This window comes from Cavia porcellus, unplaced genomic scaffold (genome assembly GCF_034190915.1).
Source record: "Cavia porcellus strain 051 isolate PalLab524CR breed Dunkin Hartley unplaced genomic scaffold, mCavPor4.1 scaffold_22, whole genome shotgun sequence".
In the NCBI taxonomy this organism is placed as follows: Eukaryota; Metazoa; Chordata; class Mammalia; order Rodentia; family Caviidae; genus Cavia; species Cavia porcellus.
Window position 1 is genome coordinate 23,361,197 of NW_026947505.1, and position 18,368 is coordinate 23,379,564.

General features: G+C 37.7%; 1 protein-coding gene across 5 annotated transcripts in view; it reads right to left on the reverse strand.

The window, feature by feature from the left end:
- Ipcef1 (interaction protein for cytohesin exchange factors 1) overlaps window positions 1–18,368 on the reverse strand; it is a 177,754-nt gene that overhangs the window by 39,372 nt on the left and 120,014 nt on the right. For all 5 annotated transcript variants that reach the window (XM_023564559.2, XM_063232927.1, XM_063232925.1 and 2 more), the window contains 2 exons: window positions 12,975–13,033; window positions 11,599–11,687 (listed from right to left, as the gene is read on the reverse strand). In XM_023564559.2, coding sequence (XP_023420327.1) covers window positions 11,599–11,687; window positions 12,975–13,033 — 148 coding nt within the window. The remainder of the gene's footprint in view (window positions 1–11,598; window positions 11,688–12,974; window positions 13,034–18,368) is intronic.

Here is an 18,368-nt window from a genome sequence, read left to right on the forward strand (position 1 = left end):
ACAGAGACCAATTATAATGTGCATTGTCTCACAAATGTTCCCATAATACCAGACAAAACTATTTTATTTAATTATAGGATGATACTAGCATGTAGTTTCATTACTTTAAAAACATTTGGGCTTGAAATATTTTATTCTTAATGAGAATATTACAGATACTTTAAAGATCTTAGTTTTAATTAAGAAACTATGATCTGGGCACAGTGGTGCTTGCCTGCAATCTCAGCTACTGGGGAGGGAAGTTGAGGCAGGAGGACTGCAAGTTCAAGACTAGCCTGGGCAGCTTAGTGAGACCTAGTCTCAAAATAAAAAATAAATGAGAGACAAAGACAGACAGACAGAGACAGAACAGCATATGATTAATGTAAAATCTAATTTTTCCCATTTTCTGTACATATTTATTTATTGAAGAAGCTTAATTCAAAAGTTAGTTCTAAAATTCTTCTCTTTGAATTGTTCTCATAATACAAATTTGACATGGTGAAAAAATGTTTAAAATAACCTCCAACAACCCATAATTAGGAAGAAGTGATTCAGCATATAAATCATCAGCAACTCTAGCCAAATTACACAAAAAAAGAAAAGAAATAAGGTAAAACTAAATATAGTAAAACCAAACAAGAGCAAAGGAGAAAAGGTATACAGATTTAATTTCCTCATACTAGTCACATTAATAAAAGACAATCAGTAAACTGTTTCTAAGCCCCAGGAGGTATTACACTGGTATTATTTCTATTTGCTTGAAGATACATTATTCTGAAAACCAGAAGATATCATATAGTATACCACCTCCTTTGTCACAGGCCTTCTGTGTGACCTTGATTGATGAAGAGAAAAACCACTTATCCTGCTAATCCTTAGTGTCCAAGCGACCTTGAAAAAATAATTTTACCTCCAAGTTCTAATCTACTAGTTTCCTACCTCCAATATTATCTCATTCTCTTCCCTGGACAACCTCCAAACCACAACAGTTGTTTCTAAAGCAGAGAGCACAAAACAGACCGTATAGTCCTCTTCTGAAATTCTCCAATAACCGACTACCACACGTAGAATGCCAGTTGTGGCCGGAAGTCTCTTAGAGGGGCAGCTCCGCGTGAGGGGACCGCGTAGGAGGTGTCCTAGGTCTGGCCCCACAGATTGAGTAGGCGTAGGACCGGCAGGTTAGAGACTGATAAGCTGGAAGCTGCCCCTGCGCTCCTGCGGGGAGACAGTTGGCAGTGTTAACCTCAGTGGCTGGAGACCAGACGTAACAGACAGATATGTCCAGTTTGCAAAGAGGCAATCCCACTCTACAGGAGAGGAAGCACTGGGCAGCAGAACCCCAGAGAGAAGACCAGAGCTCAAGAATAGAGGGGCATTTCTAAGATCTGGATTTGGAGATGGTGGCTTCCAGATGTCTTCTGGAATTGGTGACGTTCCCCTTTAACATGCTTGCCACAGCAATTAACATAAATGATAGGCAGCCTCCTCCAGCTGTCCCTGGGACACCCCAGTATGCAGATGAGCAGTTCCTGTCACGCCTCTTCCTGTTGTGACCCTCCTGATCATGCTCTGGCTCCTGATTGCCTAACGCTGGCCTTCTGTCTGCATCTACAACCGGGTCTCTAGACTGGTGTTGCACAACCCTCAAGCCTGGTATTTGGCTTCTTGGCTAACTGACCTAGGAGTCAGTGGGGTCAATAACACTTCAAGGAGTCTATCTTCTCTACCAGAGTTTGGAACTCAACAACCAGTTGGCAAGGAGCCCCAAGTATCGCCGCTGGAGTTCCTCATACCGGAAGGTTACCCTCCCAATGCTCTGTCCTCACCATCACGTCGCTCCACGTGTTTTTGTTGTGCCATCCATTTAAGCTTTGGCAAGCTTTTTAGTGTAGAGGATTCTGTTGTAAAGAAATGAAGTTCTGCTTTGTTCTCTTTCCTCTTCCTCCTTCTCTTAGCAGAGACCCAAAATATTGCTGACCCAGGAAGATGCTAATTACAGCAGCTGAAGCCACTTCGTGAATTTACCAGACTCAAAGATCATTTATTACCTCTGGGCCTTGCCCTGTTTTTGGCCCCAGAGAGCAGCATAAATGACCTCCTGGTTTCCTTGTGTAGATTATGACTTCACCCACAGATTTCCTGTCACCTTTCCCCTCAGAACTGTTTTCATCTGCCCCCTCTGTCAGGGGGCAACGGGCATAGACTACTAAAGCTGGAACTGCCTGCTGTGCATTAGGACAGCCCTGGGGTTGGGCCCTTGATGGGATTCAAAGCTCTGGTTCAGGAAGAACTGAACAAGTAGCCCTGCCCCCTATGCTACAGAAACGCAAGTGCATCCTTGCCCAGAGGAAGTTGGAGATTTTGTAGATCAGCCCAGCTGCATGTGGAAAACCACCGTCCTCAGAAACTAAGTTGTCCATTATGAAGAGGCAGTGAGAGGGATGACCACCTGTGACCCTGCCTTTGGTGTGGTTTGATAGAGTTCCCCAAAAACTCTTGTATGTGTGCTAAAACTGGGCAAATGTGTGACACCTGAGCAACCCCTGATAGTTTGTAAAGCCAGGTAGCAGAGAAGTTATTCTTCCCAAGCCCTTGACTTCTTTTTTAATTTTATAAGCTTCATCCTGATTGTCAGAGTGTAGTGCCAGGCAGATAAACAGTGTACCTGGTGGAACAGTTCTTGCTTGGCCTGCCAGGCTTCCTCCTAGAAGCCCACTTTCTTCCTGGAGACCTCCATGGTGAGAAGAGATGGACTTCTGCTGGGGACCTCTTGCTCACTTTGCCAGTGCACACTGTTCCTGGCTCACCCCCAGCAATACCCAACAAATAGCCCCAACTGCAGGGTTCCCGCCCTTTTCCATTTGTACCTGCTAATACCAGAGTTGAGTGTTTAAAAACTGTGTAAAGTATTGACTAGGGGTTTGCTGAATCCAGTTGGTAGGAATGAGCTACCAGTTTTACAGGGTGCCTGATGGATTTTAGACATTTTGGGGCACCCCCTTAACAGTGCTGTTTTCAACCACCTTCTGGACCCAAAATCACAGGGCCCCCTGGATTATCTCTGCTCTGATGTTACCCAATTAGTGGAGGAAGAGTTAATGTCAGCCATTTGAGCCCAGGACAAAATTAAGAAAGAGTTGTGAGTAGAAAGACAAATCATTTGGAATATTTAATGAAATAGAGCCCAGGAGAGCCCCACCAGCAAAAGCATCCCAGGAACTTGTTACCAAAGCCAGATTGGCCGTATTCCCTGACTGTGAATTTGGTAGATGCCCATTCAACTTCTGTCAGGCTCCAGGGCAGGAGAGCCAGCTCCCAGCCCAGCATTAATGAGGTCACATACCCCTGCCTTTCTGCAGGCTCCTAATGCCTTTGCCAAGGCCGCTTACCTTTCTTTTGTGCTTTCTCGGCCTCCACCCTTCTGCTGCTTTGTGGATTAGGACCAGCTCCTGACCACAGTCAGGCAAGGTGTATTACACAACAGCACACCTTGACCAGTCACTGATTTTCACTGTTGTGAAAGTGTTTTGATTTAGAATTAAATAAAAGGTTTTACATTTTAAAAAACCAAGTAGAATGTCAGATATCTTCATCAGAACCAAGAAGGTCCGCCATCCCAGCTGCATTTCCTTCCACGTCTCCTTCCGTTTGTCCTTTCCATCCACACTGATTTTCTTTCTGTCTTTTAAGGATATCTGGGAGGTTTTCAGCCTTACGAACCTTCCCTGTGGGTTCCTTCCTGGATGCCTCTTTCTTATCATTTACACCTCAACTCAAATACCACTTCTTCAAGGGTCTCCCCTAACAGATATAGACCAAGCAATATCTTTTCCATCCCATGCCCTGGCCATTCCTAGTACACTGATCTATTTTATATTTTTAGTAGCACTTATTGATACTTGAAATATTTTTTAAATTATCAATTGATTGTCCTTTAACTTAGAACTTAATGTGCTGAAGAGAAGGGATGCTGTCTGGGTCATTTCAGGGTTCCCTCACCCTCAACAGTATCTGGCACATGACAGGCACCTAAAAAAATTTATTAGCTGCCTGACTGACAGATTTGCCAAGAGAAGGAAATGATATAAGCAAAAGAATGAAAGAGCATTCTTAATGGATATATACAAGTTGTAAATATTTTGACAGTTACTTTTACTTTTCTTAGAACTGGGCCTCCTCAAATCTTTTTTAAGAGTTAAATGAAATCATCCTTCTCAAGGCAAAAGTATCAAGCAAATATAAAATGGTATCTTTCTAATCCATATAGAGAAAGTTGCATAGCCAGAAATTTGTACAAGGTGCAACTGAAATCACAATAATCACTCATTTGTCCATCCATGCATCTGTTAAATATTGTGTTTTAGATATGTGATAGGTACAGTCATAAATCTGGGTAAACAAAAAAGTTTTGATACTGTCTCTGATTTTCAGAATATAATAATACATAGGCATTATTCATAAATACTAAAATATAAGACAGGTTATGGTGACAACATGAATAAAAACATTTAAAGCCAAAGTTCCACAGAAATCAGAGAGAATTTGGACAGAGGCAGAATTATCCTTACATAGAGGATCATGGAAATGTACATGAGGCTTGAGGCTGACTTAAAAAATACTTAGTGCTTCCACCTGGAGACACTCTCTCTTCATTGCAGGTGCAAAGACAGGCAAGTATAGAGGTTCTTGGGAAATAGCAAGCAGTTCATTGGGCTGATGACAAAGAAGAAAACAACAAGATGTCACAGCACTTAAAGAAACTGCCAGGGCCTTCAATATCAAGCCAAAGAGTCAAGACTCAGTCAAAAAACAATGAGAATTCACAGAAAGGTTCTTAGATTAATAGAATCCTCTAATAATGAAGATTATTAGAAATGCATTTTAGGAAGGCCAACTTTGAGATGACTTTTAGGAGGTGAAAGAGAATACAGGAAGTGAAAGAAAAATAGCCTACTGTTTCAATAATAAGGCCAAGACCCAATTAAGGACTTGACTAGGGTAGTAGGAAAGGACACACAGGAGGAAGGCCACCAAAGCTTGATACCAAATCCACCAGGGGAGCAGCCTACAATGATGAACTGTTCAATCAGAGGGAAGAAAATGCACCAAGAACTTTTAGAAAAGCTTTAAAATCACTTCAACGTTCAACCATAAAGCTTTGTATTTGTTGTTGTTGTTGTTGTTGTTATTTTTTGTTTTTATTTGTTGTATTCTGAAGAAAAGAGCTAAATTTTCCTTTCTCCTTTTTGTATGTGTATTGTCATAATTTTTCATATAATTACCTACTTGCAAGCATGTATATTGTTTCGTATGAACAAATACTGGATGAGCAAGATCTTTAGTAGAAAACTACTGAAGCACCATCTTGTTAAATTATATCTGAATTTCTAAAATTAATTTTACCCCTTTCTATATTTAACTGTCTGTTTCCTCTTCTGCTGCTGGTCAGTGAACCAGTTTGCAGAGTTATCTTTACTTATTTTTACTTTGGATTGTGCCTTAATTACCTTTTTCTTTCTTATTGAGACAAAATGCCTGATGCCCAAAGTTAGGGAAGGGAAGGTTTATTTCTTACAGGTTGGAGGTTTCAGGCCACACTCAGTTGGCTCCAAGTGGCAGAGTGGCACGGCAGGGCTGCCATTTATGGTCCCCTCAAAATAGCAAGAGTGAACTATGCAAACGAGAGAGAAGACACACCTTCTTCCTGCCATTACACTGTATGCTGGCTCCACCTCTGGGTGGGTGCAGCACTCATACCACCCATCTGAATGCTAGACAATGAACCAATCACAAAAGCCAGATCCGGCAATGTCCATGATTGCATGAGGCTGGGCAGATAAGCATCTTAACATAAACCATAACAGATTGTTTTAGCTGACTTGTTTACCATTTGTGGATGTTAAATGAATTTTACATCTGAAAATATATCAAAATGTGGGAAGCAGGATATTGAAATAAACTACACAAGCTGCTTACACCTGATATTGTAATATTTGTCTCCTCTATTTCTTTCATATCTGATTCACTCCTTGATGGTTCTATCTTCCAAATATATTCTAAATCCAGCCATTCCACCAGTCAGCTTCCCCGCTGCTATACCTTGATGAAATCACTACCATTTTTCCTGTAGATTACTGAGCACCACTGAGGCTTCTCAGCTTCTGTGCTTACTTGTTGCAGCCCTAGGTCTCATCCACACACCTGCATGGTCCTACTAAAATGCAATTGCCTGTGTCAGTCATTTGTTCTATCTTCTGGAGATTGCCCAAAAAGCTTAGAACAGAGTGTCACAGATCTTAACCGGCCGCAGGCAGCAGAGAGCTTGGTCATGACCACCCCTTGACTTTACCTCCTACCACTGTCCTGGTTCCCTGGCTCCTGGCCTATACCTTGACTTTTTCACTCTTGCTCAGAAATCCCCACAAGAGTTACCTGGTAGACTCCTTCAGTATCGTCCAAGATTTTTGTTCAGATCTATGCTCCCAAAGGAGCACAACCTGGTAGCTCTGCCAGTCTCCACCCCCTAGCACTCCCAGTCTCCTTACTCACCCCACTCTACTGCTACTGTCATAAGCAGGTGGTTTACTGATTATATTGATTGTTCATTATCTCATTCAACCAGAAGTTTGCTCCGTGGATAATGTGAATGAACCGTTCTCTGCTTTACTTACTGGTGAGGCCCAAGTAATCAAAAGAAGGGACTGCAGTACTTGTTAAGCAACTGAATAACCAAATAACATTGGATCAGGTCATCAAATAGTACTTTTGTAAAAATTAAACTTAGTTACTTAGGATATAGAGGAGATTTTTATGACATTTACAGCTCCTAAATCACCTTGAAACTTAGAAAATAATTGAGTTTGAAATGTGAATGTAGTTGGCTTTTCTGTGTGTCTTTTCTGAATTTCAAGGAATCCTGAATTTCTACAAATTACCTTCCCAAATGAAACTTATAGAACCCCATCTATTCTGAGTCATTTTAATAAGTCTCTCAAAATTCCCCATTTCTAATTCCTTTAAGAATTAATGGATGTCTTTTCCACTATCAAGCATGTAAAGCTTTCTCAGGATGAAGGAACATAAAACAGAACCTCTCCTTTACTCAGGGTAGATACTAAAATGTTCTTTCTTCCTTGGTGAAATATGATTCAGCCCATTAGAATCAGAAGTCCAAACAGGTGTGAGGCTGAAGTTTTTCTGTTTACCTTTATAGTAATTAGAATGGATGGCAAATTAGTTAATTTTTTTCAAAACAAAAAATTTTTTAAATTTTTATTTAGAAGAGAATTTAACCAAATGAGATAAAACAAAATGGGGTCAGTCAAAACAAAAAGATGGACATAGCACATGACCTAAACCCAAAATGCAAGCTGATCTAATGGTTACTATGATGTCTCTTGTTATTTTCAGTAAAATGCCTATATTATGAGGCACAATAAAATTGAACATAGCAGTACAAAACAGAATTAATAAAAACAAAACATTGGAGACATTATAGGACTTCAAAAGAGGGTAACAGTCAAACCATAATGGGAATCATAGTGAATCTTATTGTCTTCAGAGTAGTTGCCTATATTTTCAGTCTTGACACTCTCAAACATAACAGATTCAAATAAAATCAGTCAAGACAAGACAGAGATCAAACAAAACAGATTCAAATAAAATCATGTTTTGACGAGACAGTGAAAGCAATGCAGGGCTTCAGATTAAGTTAATAAATTAAAAATGGTTGCCATAGTATATCCTGCTATCTTTGGGATGGCTGTCCATGCCATCAACTCTAGTACAAGTAGACACACTGGAACAGAATATAACCAAACTAAACAGAGTGATGAAAACAATATGGGTTTCAAATCATGATACAAGATTAACAATGCCCTCTGCCTTCCCTTTTTAGACAATTCCTCCCCTTTCACTTTCACAAGATGCATCGTACATTTTGTATCCCACTAACTCCTTTAGTTTTTAGATTAGGGAGAGAACCCACCATTTACCTAAGTGGTTCTGAACCTTTTTAGCCCTGAGTTTGATATCAAGTTGTATCCATTTACCTACAAGAGCCTCAAGGTTTTCCTTCCTTATTGCTGAGTAGTTCTCCATTGTATAAAAGTGTTATGTCTTTCCAACCAATCTGCAGTTGAAGGGTGATCTAATCCCACTTTTTTCTGGTTCCCTGTCACTTAGAGCATTATCTTCTCAATTTTGACTTTTAGTACATAAACCCTCTTTCAGATTAAATATAGTTCTTATATAGAACATCTTGATGGACTGTATCTCCCGATCCACTCTGTCTGTGTTTCTTTTTATTAGTGTATCAAGGCCATCCACATTAGAGTTTATGGCCAACTTTCTCTGCCTCTTCTCTGCCATGCTATTTTTCTGCCATTGGTTGTCTACTTTTCCCCTTCATTCCACTGTCTGCCCCATTTAGTGAGCCTGCTCTGTTGCTGTTCTTGAAACTGTGGTCTTTTTTCTCTCTCTCTCTCTGTCTCTCTAGAATGTCCTTCAGTAGTTTTTGTAGGATTGGATTGGTGGTCATAAACTCCCCCAGTTCCTCTTTGTCATGGAAGCATCTTGTTTCTCCATTAATTTTGAGAGATAGTTTTGCAGGGTACATCAATCTGGGTTGGAGGTTATTTTCTTTCAGGGCTTAGAATATTTCACTCCAAGCTCTTCTTGATTTGATGGTTTGTGTCAAGAAGTCTGTCACAATTCTGATGGTTTTTCTTTTACTGGTTCTCTGTTTCTTTTCTTTGATAGCTTTTAATATTCTATTCTTGTGTTGAATTTCTGGGATCTTGATTATTATATGTCTGGGTATAGATCTATTTTGGTGATAGCTGGCTGGAGTTCTATATGCCTCATATATCCAAATATCATTTCCTTTTCCTATGCTTGAGAAGTTTTCTTTAATTATTTCTTTAATTATTTAATTATGTAAATAGCCTCCGTATTTCATTTGTGTTTATCCCTGCTTCTTCACTCACAATTTTTATTCTTAAGTTACAGATCCTCTTGTCATCTTCTAGCCTTTATTTTGTTACTTACTGGTTCCTTGCTATTTCTAGGAGATCTTCCCTTTTGCAATCACAAGTTGCAAACCTGTCTTCAAGGTTTGATAGTCTATCTTTAGTTTCTTTCAAGCAGTTTTGCCAACTTCCAATGTAGTTTTAATTTCCTGTTAATCTCTTTGAATCTGTTTCATGTATTCTAGATTTTCTTATATTCTTCATCAAAGGTTATCCCCCTTTTCTGATGCTCCTCCATTCTTCCATCTGTGTCTTTTTGAGAGGTGCTTAGCATTTCTTTTATTATTTTTCTTACATCTTCTTTTATGTGTATTAGTATTTCTGTTTTAAGTTCTTTTATAATTTCATGAAGATATTTCTTTATGTCAGATGATGATTCTTCTGAAACTGTAGATGTGCAACCCCTGATCTCTTCTGTGTTTACCTCTCCTGGGCCAGTACTGTTTGGGTTAGAGGCTAGAGACTTCTTTTTGTTTCTTCCTCTTGTCATGTTTCTGGTTTCTTCCAGACAAGTGAGTACTGGGGCCCCCAGCACTTCCTGTATTGGCTATGATTACTCTGGGGCATGCTGGCTTGGGATTGTTGCCCTTCCCAGTCTGCTGGAGTACAAGCAGGGGTGGGGCAGGCTGACCCCTCCCTTCTGAGCTGGTCAACCACTGGCAGTCTTACCACATTAGTCAAAACAAAGTATTTTTGATAATATTATTTATATAACTATAATTGTCATAATTATTTTATATAATTATAATTATTTTATATAATTATAATTGTCATAATTATTTTATAATGCTGAGTCATCATCACAGATTAAAGTTCATTAGCCAAAAATTTTTAAGTAAGAGATTAGAAAGACACTACTTTTTGCCCTAGGTTTGTATATTTAATGTATAGCTATCCTACATTATACTAAGCCACACAATATATATTGGATAAAGGTTACCAGCATTTTAAAAATTTTTTTCATCTTTTTAAATAATAACTCTAATTTTATTTTAACCAAATGTGTTGAATGTCTCTGTTTCAGAAACCGGAGAAAACAAAAACATAATCCACCTGGAAAACACATGAGCAAAAAGAACACATTCTGTTTCTAAGGGGGAAAAAAAATCTGATTATTCAACATTTAGCTGACTATTTTCCAATATATTTCCTTAGAAAATGTCAGTCTCGGTGGCCTGTCAAAAATGATCAATTTAGAACTACTTTAAACATAATATTTAATTGATGAAATAAAATTCTAATGTTTTAAATTTAGTGTTGTAACTTAGTGGTGTCATAAACATCCTTTATTTATTTTCAAACAAGCAATCCCTGAGATTTGGGCCTATGGATGGACAAGTATCATGGTACAGTGGATTCAGCATATATCTTAGACTGGAATTCTCACAACAGACATTACTTCTAATGTCTGTTATGATTACTTCTAATCATAAAACATCTAGTTTCTCATGACCATAGGTAAGAAACAATTCTTTAAGCAGAAAAAAATACTAACCACAATGGAAAGGATAAAATCTAACACATTAACATCTAGAACATCTATTTTTAAAGAGAAATTGAGTTTTAACAACTAAAAAGTGAGATTTGTTTACTTTTAACTAACAGATTTTGTCAGTTTACACATTTTTATAAATATGTAAGTAATTCTATAAATTGAAAATAAAAAAGAAGAGAAAAAAAGGAGAGGCAACAGCTAAAATGTACAAAAGCTTAGCAGACACTTCACAAGAGAACATCCAACTGTCTGATGAACATGGAAAGATGTTTGGGCTCACTGGTAATCAGTAAAATGCAAATTAAATAATGCTACTTCTCAAGATTGTTTGAAAAATAAGTTACCATACATTAAAGCATCCATATAAGCCCTCTTACCCAGCAGAAACAGAAACCACAAGTCTGATTGAGGGAGTAACTCAGCAGTATAATATGTACCTAGCACACATAAGGCCCTGGGTTCAATTTCCCACTATAAGTCAAAAAATAACACCATAAACCTACTTCTTCCAATGATTCTTCCAATGATTCCAAGGGCTATCCACGCACATGAGAAACAGCTTTCCAAAATCTTAATGTCCATTAATTACTTGAACTTATACTGGATACTTCCAAGGTCTAGGAACTAATTTCAATTCTCTGCAGTGAATACACACACTGTAGTTGTTCCACAAGCAATTTTAATGTACTATCTTTATTCCTGACTTCCCATCTTTCTCACTCCACTTTCCTTTTCATACTATTTTTGTATTCCATTTAAATTCATTTTACATTATTATACTGCAGGGACCTCGCCAAGACACTTTTGGAGGTTAGGTAGAGTATAAATGAACATTACAAAACAAGCCTTGCAAACACTGGCCCTTTGTATTTCCATCAATCCCTCCAAATATAATGTATCTGTGAGTCATGAGCAAATATGTCAGCTTGTCATGCCAGTGTGTTGCTAAAGTGAGGTTCAAAATCAGCATCTTGAGAATTATATTCACTGTTGAGCAAGTACCTTACATTAGCCTGTTCTAAAAGTTTCTATTGGAAGGAGTGATATCCAAGGTGTGATCAGTGACCACAGACGATTCATGTCTGTACATACCACAGGAGAAGAAGTTGCTGAAGAATAAGAAGGGGATGGTGTCTCCACAGCTATTTCAGGATCTTCCTGCTCACTTTCACTATAACATTCTGTAACAAAAAATGGAAATGCTTAATGGTTGAACATTATCATCCCCTACCTATTCCATAATGGGAGAGCTGAGGTTTTTCCCCATCTGGCTATTGCAATTTCAGTCTAATTGAGAAAGAAGGAATTGAATGAGCTTCCTGGTGCAAAGGAGTTGAGAAGGGGAAAAACTAATGCCCCTTCTGGTTTTTTGTCTTCAAAGAACATCTGATATGCAGTAGAAAAACCAATCCCAACCATAGCTCAGGAAAAATCAAAAAATTCTTCAAGGGAGGTTTGAGCCATATACTAAAGAGAGCATAAAATCAGTAGTAATTGCATTTAATGATAAGAATCATAATGAGCTGAGTAAGCTGAAACCAGCCAGATAGCTAAACCATCAGTGCATACTGATGCTGAGCTGAGGCACATGTAAGGAGATCCTTAATGGAGATGGCCAAAAACAAAGCTGAAAGCTTATAGGGGTTATATCCAGGAATGCCTTAAGTACAAGAACAAGAAGTTCTTTTGCATAGTTCTTCCCTTCCAAGTGTATATCCACTGAGTACTTATTACATAAAATAAGAAGACTATTAGGATCCTGCCTTCCCAGTATGATACTGAACTCCTTTATTCGTTTAAATCAAATTGTCATTTTCTATTTCAAAATTTAAGTTTTATCATTTTATTATCAAATTTTTGAGTGTTCCCTAGGCTGTTTTAGAAATAGTACCAGCGTGGCAGCACAGGAACCCAAAGTCTTTCCTCTTCTCCACACAAAGGATTAAATATGTCATTAAGAAAAATTAAACTCCTGCAGCTCTTGAACCCTGAAAGCTACAGACTGAGCTAAAAATATGACCCGTGTCCCCATCAGCCCTTCACATTGCTAGTATAATCTTACGGTAATTAGTCTCTGCACACACCTGGTGGAAATGTTAAGCTGTGAGAGAGGAAATAGTGGGATGAAAGTTATTTAACTAGATCATGACAAAGTCATGTCTAGGAGTGAAAACTCAGTAACTAGGGCAATGAAACACTTGCATTGGCAATTGTTTGAAATAGCAGTGAAGCCAAGGTAGTGAAGTGTGGATGAAGTGTGAAATCATTCACAGCCAGTATGGGAAGCTCTACTCAATGTTAGTAAGTCCGTGTGAACATGCCTGTCTCTACATTTCAGATTAGTTCAAATACCAAACTATTTTCATCAGGACCAGACTATAAATGGAACTTCACATGGTTTTTCCAATTCTATTTCGTTCTGTTCTAATATTCTTGCTAATTTTTCAGAAATTTAAAATAGAACATACCTTCATCCCTTGTAGCGGATTCATGATGGATTACAGCTAATCCAAGTTTATTTAACCACCTATTCAAATAGAAAGTAAATGTTTAACCACAGTAATTGATGTGTGTTTGCCCTCCTTACCCTAGACCCAATAGGAGTCTTGTGATAGACTTTCTGAAACTAATTTCTAATGTCACTGTTAGTCAGAACATTTCAGAAACAGAATAAACTTGTGGCATTGAAATGTAAGGCCTCTCGTTTTATAATACTGTTTTTAGTCAAGATATGCTTTGCGAAATAAATGACTTGGTAACAGTAGGCAGCTCGATCATGTAGTTTAAATGTATGAACAAATATATATTCTTGTGTACTCATGCATTTGAAATTTTTAGAACCATCATTACCATTTTATTATTGAGTTTACTCACTTGACCATAAGTCTGGGCTCTAAAACTCTCAATAATGTCAATTTATTTCACAAAAAAACCCAAAGTTGTACATTTTTAAACTAGAAAGATGTTTTCATCAATCAGCATAATATCTGACTAAAATTTGACAGGTGTTCTTAAAATGGGGAATTTTTTAATTCTTTAAAAATTTTTGTGTATGTTTTATGAAAAATTGATAATATTCACTATTGTTGATTTATTATTTCTATTGGATAATGAATTCCAATTAAATATTAATCACAAAATAGAACTAGACTAACTTTAAGGAACTCAAACATGGTTTACAACTTTAGCCCACTGTAGTTCCTTTCCAAGATTTTGATTAGAAACAAATTTTAGAACACAAATTTTTAAAAGACAAACAAAATATGCCTTTCTCGTATATTCCTGATCATAAAATCTTATAAGTATAATGTTTTGAGACAGTAACTAGCTTTGTTATGCGTTTCATTTTCCACTTATTATTAGCTCCCTGAGTTTTTAAAATTATTCCACTGTGTATTCGTTTAACTTTTTTTTCTTTTAGAAAAAGGAGCATTCACTAGTGATCTAAATAAACAACACAAATAAAACAAAGTAATGCTACACATTTATCAATTCACTTACACTTTTCATTTCGTCTAGTCTTGTAATGTCTCATGAACTTTTTCACCAGGGCATAACTGTTGCATATTACCAAATCTACTGTTGTCAATTGTAGAAATCCTTACCCAATCATGACTTTATTGTATTCATTATTATTTAACAAGGAAAATATAATGCATTTGATTTATTAAAATAAACAAAATAATTTCAGCAAGAAGAAAGATGGGCATAGTCTCCTACAAGAAAAGTTCCCTTCAGCACCACAAGCCCAAGTTTTCTAAAGGACACTTAAGCCTGGAAAGTTCCTGGGGCCAGACAATACCAGAGAGCTCAAAAACGTTTATCAAGGCTCAAGAGAATAACAGGCAAAGTAAAAACAAAACAGGAAATCACAGAAAAATGCAATAGCTAATAGACATATGAGAAAGTTTTCAGCCTCAGTAGTATTTTTAAAAAGTATCTATCTAGACACAGGAAAATATTTTTCACCACTGAATTGGTAAAAATGAAAAACACTGTTAATATTTAGCACTGAGGGGAAAATGATAGATGAATGTTCTGTTCCATTGTTGAGTAAAACATGAAAATTGAGACAGCCAATTTTGAGCAGGCAATTTAATGCTACTCAAAATTTAAACATCCACCCTCTTTGTCTAATAACTGCATCTTTCTGCTCTAGCAAAACATACCTCCATTTGCCCAAATATGGAAAAAATGGCAACTGCCAACAATGTTGTAATAGCAGAAATACTGTGTCATTCCCACTACCTGGGATTCTGGGTTGAGGAGAATTACAGGGTAAAGGCCAGCTTGGAAAACTTAGTGAGACCCTGCTTTAAAATTTATAAAAAGTATATATATATATATATATAATATATATATATATATATATAATATGTGTGTGTGGGTGTGTGCGTTGAGAGAGACAGACAGAAAGAGAGACACAGAGAGACAGAAACAGAGACTAGTAACTATAGCACTTAACTAAAAGAAATATTTAAAAGTACATTTTTTTAAAAAATTGATCAAGTAAAATACAATAATTTTCAAGGTTCATTTTTCAAACACCATAATAACAACTTTTAGTTTGCACTTGATTTCATAATTTTAATGTTACCCCTCCCCCAAAAAGATTCTAAAAGCTAAGTAGGCAAAATTTATAAAACAAAGGCAAAAAAAATTTTTTTGAACTGAGGGGGCCTGAAGCCAAAGACATATCTAAGCCTTTTCCCAGAATAGGAAGAGATAACAAAGTGAAAATGTATTGACAATAAAGAAAAGACTCCTCCTGCCCCTTACCTATATCTCATGCCCTTTCCTCTCCACCATTTGTTTATGAGGTGTGATCAAAACATTCATGGGATGTTTAAATTTTGAAAAATATATTACAATAAATGACATATGATCATTAGTCCATCTCAAAATGTTCTCCCTCCCTCACTTGGAACATAGCCATCCCATTGCGCCTGACATTTTCTGAAGCAGTTCTAGAAGTCCTATTTCATGAGCATCTTCAGTTGCAGTGAAATAGTTGGGGGAGGGAAGTAGAGGGGATGGTCCACTCCAGGTAGCACATTTTGGGAGCACCATTATTGGCCAAAAGGAAAATCATATTGTAATAATTTACTCCATTCAGAGATGTTGGCAGGAGGCAAATTGAAGGAGCACTCAAGCTTCACAAGCTCTAGCAATGGCACTGTTTAATTGCTGTCATAACTGTCCCTGTACCCTGAATCAATTCAGAGCATTTGCTTTGCATGATCATTTTGACTTTGCAGAAGAGCCAGAAGTCACACAGCACCAGATCAAGTGAATAAGGTGGATGAAGTCACTATGATGCTTTCATAAGCCTGCCTTTCCACAACTGATTTCACTTGGCAGCATTACTACATTTTGATTACACCTTCTAAAGTCAGACAGAGAACCTCTTAAAAGGTGTCAAGAATGATGGAATGGGTGTTTGAAGCAAAGAGAGGTATTTTAAGGAGAAGTAATAGTGCAATGTTCCCCTTAAGAAATTTTAAAATGTAAATATTCACCATAGCTTATCATAACTTATATTTACTGTGACAAACCAGTACTTTGTTTTAAAAAATTCTATTTCACATTTTTTTCTAGAATTCACTGACTTTGGACACCTCCTTTGCTCAGAGCTTTTCTTAAACCTCACTGCAGTAAAATACTTCTATTTGTGGCTAAATAGATGGATGCACAAAACAATTTATATTTACATAAAAAAGATGACAGATGTTTCCTGGGAGTTTGTTGTATATTAGCTTAATGGGAATGTGTGTTGGAGGAGCACAAGTGTTAGGAAATATATGTACAAAACAAGAGTGTCTTCCCACAAACACTGTCTGAGAAAGGCAGGAAGCACAGCCTTTGCTTAGAAATCAACTCTTTCATTACCTTTAATTGCTTACCCTGCACTGGTAAATTGAGGGTAGCTGCAGAACATATGAAGTTTCTACTAAACTTAATTACTTTCCTTTCATCATCCCTGAGAGAAATGTCACCATCCAGCAATGCAGTTACACGCAGAGGTGAACATTTAAAATAGAACCCACCACTCCACCACCACCTGCTCCAATACCACCTCCTTCCTCCCTCCAGCCTAACCAGCTAAGCCATCCTGAGACGCACCATTTACTGTCAACACAGGCTTCTTCAAGAAGGATGGAAGATCTTTCAGGTGTTATAGAAATCTGTTTCTAAATATAACCTGCATAATCTTGTTGGACAAAGGAGTTGTTAACTTGGTGGCACAGAGAGATTCTGCACTTTTTAGCTATTAGAAAAAAATCATCTTGAGAATAATAAAATCCAGCAATGTTATTATAAATACCACTGTGATACACTTACACACAGACAAAATGAGCTGTACACCCATAGGTGGCCTGATAAACAATTTTCAAGCATAAACATGACTGGCGAGATTCAAAAACAGGTCAAGAAACCTTAAATTCAAATTTCAATTGACACTTTGTTTATAAGTTGGAAAGAGAAACTAACAGAATTTCAAGTAAAATTACCAATACTTCACAGAATAGATGGCCAATAAGATCTTCATCCTGTTAGCAATTGTTATAGGCTTTGATTTGAGAGCCAAGAACATACAATACAAGCTAATATTCAGGCAACACTACTTGCCAATCAACAGGGTATCTGCCAATGGAGAACACAAAAATAGAAGATAAAATAGACCAGAAATGTAAGCAAACTCTGGGAGGTGATAGGACACTGAAGCAGAGAACTAAATAAATCAAATATGATTTATAGAGCAAATCGACCTGCAATATAATGGAATAATCATGTAAGGGTCAAACTTCTTATTTGAAAAACGTATTTTACTGTGTAGGAGAAGATATTCAATAGACTAAATAACAACACTTACAAGCAATTGTTTCTCTGAGGAGCTGGATCTTTCTTATTCCATGCTGGGGAAACTAGTCTGTACTTTGAAAGAAGTAGCTCAGAATGGGTGGAAATGATGGTACCCGGGAAAAGCTGGAAACAAGATACTCTTAGAGAAGAGAAGCCAGGATAGCTGGAGGCTGCCACGGGTGGGTGGGGGAACTTGCAGGCAGCAGTGTCTCCCGGCCTACACACACCAACAAGGGCTATTTGGACATCACTGGTGGCTCAGCCGCCAGCTGACATCACCATTGTTGCACAAGCTCTCATACCACTTCCAGGGCAAGAGTGGGCTAACCAAAAGGATTTAGTCCCCACTGCCAATAGAGAAGTAAGGAGCTTTGACCATGAAGTTATAAAATTTTTCTCCTTTTGATTCTGCTCTTGTTTCCCACCCACCCCCACCCCCGCCCCCTCAGGTGCTTGAAAAGCCCAAGAGGGAAAAACTAAAATCAAAAAGGGATGTAAACAACTTCTGCCATGCTTTGTCTACATGAATCAAAGACTTATTCAGAAGACTCCATTGTCCAATCCTCCCTTGCCTTGGTAGTTTTACCCCAGGTTTTCCCAGCTGCCTGGCAACAGTTTTGACCTTGGAAGAGAGGTGGTAGGAGGTAAGTGTTGGGAACAGGTGAGCATGCATACACCCGGCTAGGGAGAGTGTTAGTGCTGAGGAGATGATCTATCAGATGGGAGAATGTGTGTGTGTGTGTGTGTGTGTGTGTGTGTGTGTGTGTATTCTGTTTGTTTCTGTCTGTGTATGCATGCAATGAAAGGCAACTTATAGTTTTCTAAAGTTTCTAAAACAAGAGAAAAATCAGGGCAGATAAGTAAGGGCATTATTATGTACAAATAAAATCGATTTTTAACCTAAGCTCTATGAATGGAGAACTCTGTGTATGTGTGTGTCTGTGTGTGGTATGTATATGTTTATTGCTATCATGCAGCATCGGTAACAGAGCACACAG